A 4,191-nucleotide genomic window follows, 5' to 3' on the forward strand; every position below is an offset into this window, starting at 1 on the left:
AGAGTGAAGTTTTACTTAGTCACCAAGAAGAATAAAATAATGCCACTTGCAAGGAAATGAATGCAACTTAAGAATGTTAAGTAAAAATGCCACACTCAGAAAGTCAAGGGTCGAATATTTTCTCCCATATGTGGAAATTAGGGAGAAAAAATGGGATGGGGAACATCATTAAATTAGAAAAAAGACAAGTTGAGGAAAGGGACGAATGTGAGGGAAAGAGGAGGTATTGGAGAATGAAATTGACCAAATGATATTGTGCACATGTATGAATATGCAATAAAGAATCCCACTAATTGTATAATTATACTGCTCTAATAAATTTTTAAATAAATAAAGTTTGCATTCAAGGAAATGCAAATCAAAATTGTGTGTGTGTGTGTGTGCGCGCGCGCGCGCACACACGCACGCATAACACTGAAAGACAATTTCATATGGGGAGGGCCACAGGATTACACTTAAGGTTACACGAGTGCATGGGTCAGCACAAACTTAGCAACCACTGCTTCTGCTGCTGGACACCGGGCCTGCCACTATCTCTCCTGACAACTGTGCATTGTTATTGCCATTCGTGCAGCCTTTGCACAAGCACCAGTTTGTCTGTGTCACCACCACATCCTAGTCAGAGTGTCTGGGGAAACTGAAACCTCATCCAGGATCAGCTGCATGAAAGACTGTGGGAATTTTCCTCTTCCAAGGAGTAGAGGCAGTTTCTGCTTCCCACCAAGGAATTCGGTGATATAATAATAGGGCTCAGGTGCTGGGGACTGAGAGATGGAGAAAGAATGACAAAGTTCCATGATTGAGCAATCATCTGATATAAAACTTCAACAATTTGTAGGCACATGGTTTTGGCTCAAGAACAAGAGACTGATAAATGACATCTTTCCACTCATTCCCTTGAGAATATGTTTTTTGTTTGTTTGTTTGTTTGTTTTTAAATTTAATTTGAACTTTTATTTCAAGCTGTTATCCAAAAAATTTTTAACTAATGAAACGATTCTTTTTAAAAAATCGATTTTACCCAACAGGGGAAGATTTTCCTTCCCCTTTTCTTATTTCATGTATCAGCTAAGGAGTAGTGTGCTGTGGATCCGTTTCAGCCCCTCAGAGACTTTTGGGCCTTAGAAGCAGCTGTCCCTTAACACATCTGAAAATTGAAATTATGATTTCAGTCACAGATGGACACTATTCAATTTGATGCTAAAATTTAATCATGTTATTTTTGTAAAATAAGTTGATTTCAAATACTTTATTCTGATGGTATTCACGATGTACCACACATCTGTCTTAACTGAAACACATGACTTTTAAATTACAACATGGAAGTAATTTACAGAGTTGATGTCAGATGGCTTTCAAATGACCCCACAAGTAAATAACATAGTCTTCCTGCCTTGACTTACCAAAGGGATCTGGAATAGTCTAACACTAAGCTTTTTGGATGGGCAAAACTCATAAATTGAACTATTGAGGGGAAAGAATGTTGAAAAAATAAAAATGGAAATTAGCAGGAACCAGTATTAGCATATGTCTTCATGAATACGACTCAATCACACTTCATTTTGCAAATACAAAAAGGCCTTTTAAAATATATTAATTAGAGTTAAGCGCCTTGGACAGGCGCTCCCCAGGACGGAGGCACTCTGCCGGCTAGCACAGCATTGCCAAGGGGAAATCGATTGATGGAGCCGTTTGGTGCAAACAAGCGGGGACAGTTCTGTGCGGGGCTACCCTGTGGGCTGTGCGCTGCCCAGTGGACCAAGGAGAGTGGCAGAATTCTGAGCTTCGTACCAACTCTGAGAGGCAGACCCGCCACTGCTTACCGCCATGGGGCACCCGAATCCTAACAGATTACTCACCCATAGCCCGGCCTCCTCCCTCGAAACGGTCCAGAGTTGGTAGGGAGGGGACTTTATTGGTCCTGGGGCTAGATCGGGGTCCTGCGCTGACCGCACCGCACAGGCTGTGAGGACCTGTCTCCTTCAAGCAGTCCTCCTAGGCAGAGGGTCACCAAGGTCTCCATCCCAGCGGGCAGAAAGCGGTAGCTGAGGGGTCCCGGCATGTTCAGGGATGAATCCGCGGACTTCAAAGAGGCCTCCTCTTCCTGTGCCTCTTGGCAGGAAAGAAAATAATACAACTAACTCAGACTTGGACAAGGCCGGAAAGTTGCCCGAGGTCCTTCTGCGCACTGCCGCAGCTCCTTTGCACACCGCGGTGGTTGAGTCTTAGAGCGCACGACGGTACTCGCTAGGGGAGGGCTGAAGTCTTGGAACCCGCACAGGCGGGAGGTGCGCTGAGACGCGCGTTCTTGGGAACGCGCCCAGAGGGACCATGTCCCTGCAGGCCTTACCCACCGGCTAAACCCCTCGACGCTGGGAGCCTGCGCTCCTGGGCCGGCGCTAGGCAAGACGCCGTCCTGGGTGGGACCAATATCCGCCCCGCTGCGGCCCTGTGACTTTGCCACGTTCTTCTTTTGGAAGGTAGTGGCGGTGGCCGAAGGGACCGCGGTTAGTCACCCGCCACCGCCTGTACCTAGACTCCATGACCCCTGGCCAAGATCAGGGAGAGTGCCCAGCAGGAGCTGAGGAGTCCCAGTCGTGAATTTCGGTGCCAGGTCCGGCTTCGCGCTTTCCGCGGCCCCAAACTGTTCAGCGCCCACGGTCTGGGAGCGAGATCCGGCTGCCTTCTCCACTTGGGGTCCAGTCAAGCATCTCCAGTGCTGGCAACATGACTCAGGGGACAACGTAAACGGGAGGACGCTGCGAAAGGGGTCCCGGGTCTTCACGGCTTCTCATTACAGTGTTTGCAGAGCGCTGAGGGCGATCCCGAGAAGGCGGCGCACTTGTCGGGGCAGGGCCCCAGCGTGGCGCTCGCCGAGAAGGGGTAGACAGCAGCCTGGCCGAAGGGTGTCAGGGGCGCGGCGGCCACGGGCGCGGCCAAGCCCTGGCTTTGGTTGAGGTAGGCCACCAGGCGCCGCATCTCGTCCAGGGCCTGCGCCTGCATGAGGATGTAGTTCTTGGCCAGCAGCAGCGTGGCGATCTTGGAGAGCTTTCGCACCGACGGGCTGTGCGCGTAGGGGATGACCGCGCGAAGCCCGTCCAGAGCGTCGTTCAGGTCGTGCATGCGCCGCAGCTCGCGCGCGTTGATGCTGAGTCTCAGCGAGCGCTGCTCCCGGGGCCGCCGCCGCCCGTCCGCCGCGACCCCCGGCCCGCGCCGCCGCCGCCGCTGCTCGAAGGCGTCTTCCTCATCGCCACTCTGCTCGCCGCTGCTCTCGGCCACTGCGGCGGGGGCGCGGGGAGCGGGCACCGCGGGGAGGTCGCCGGCCGGACCAGGCGCGCCGTAGCCGCGGGCCGCCTCGGGGCCCCTCACCGCCCCGTAGGCGAGGCCTGCGGCCGCCGCGTACCCGTGGGTCAGCGCCAGGTATGCGTCCCCTGACAGCGACTTGAGCTCGGCCATCGCCCGCCGGAGCCGGCCGCCGCTAGTTCCCGGCCTCGTGAGCCCCTCCGGCGGTCCGTCTGCTCCAGAGCCTTCGCGCCCGGCCTCTCCGGCCCGCCTCCGCCCCGCCGCCGCTTCCTCCTCCTCCTCCTCACCGCGGCGCGCGGGCCGGCCCGGGGGCGGGCTCTCGAGAATATGTTTTTTTTTTTTTTTTTAAAGAGAGAGTGAGAGAGAGAGGGGGACAGAGAGAGAGAGAGAGAATTTTAACATTTATTTTTTTTTTCTTAGTTCTCGGCGAACACAACATCTTCGTTTGTATGTGGTGCTGAGGATCGAACCCCGGGCCGCACGCATGCCAGGCGAGCGCGCTACCGCTTGAGCCACATCCCCAGCCCCTCGAGAATATGTTTGATGGAGCTTTTATACCAGTTGATCCCATAGATAACTGAACTGGCATTATGTGATGGTGAATTGATTACTCAAAACACCTTTTTATTAGCTTTTACGTGGCCAATCGTTTTTTTAATCTTACATTTCTAACCTCATTATGTAACCATTTATTCATTTCTTTACTGAAAACTGCTATTCTCCCTTGTCTTCATTTATATGACTGCTTTCACCTGCAGAAAGGTGAAAGGCCATTGTGCTGCTCTAGATGATAGGTTGCTCTTCTAGCATTGCAAGTGTCTTCATCAGACTGTTTTCATTCACAGAGGTTGAGCGTTCACAGGTGCAGAACACATGGGTCCTTTTCAC

At 52.2% G+C, this 4,191-nt stretch overlaps 1 protein-coding gene across 1 annotated transcript; it reads right to left on the reverse strand.

Annotated features, from left to right (window-relative positions):
* Window positions 1–2,683: 2,683 nt before the first annotated feature.
* Window positions 2,684–3,456, reverse strand: LOC144256521 (class E basic helix-loop-helix protein 23-like). Its single transcript, XM_077801569.1, has one exon. The coding sequence runs from the start codon at window positions 3,454–3,456 to the stop codon at window positions 2,782–2,784; it is 675 nt and encodes a 224-aa protein (XP_077657695.1). The 3' UTR covers window positions 2,684–2,781.
* Window positions 3,457–4,191: the final 735 nt, after the last annotated feature.

This window comes from Urocitellus parryii, chromosome 8, assembly GCF_045843805.1.
Source record: "Urocitellus parryii isolate mUroPar1 chromosome 8, mUroPar1.hap1, whole genome shotgun sequence".
NCBI classification, from domain to species: Eukaryota; Metazoa; Chordata; class Mammalia; order Rodentia; family Sciuridae; genus Urocitellus; species Urocitellus parryii.

Bases quoted from the DNA above. Each gene is read 5' to 3' on its own strand.
- LOC144256521 (XM_077801569.1), bottom strand. From the start codon at position 3,456: ATGGCCGAGCTCAAGTCGCTGTCAGGGGACGCATACCTGGCGCTGACC.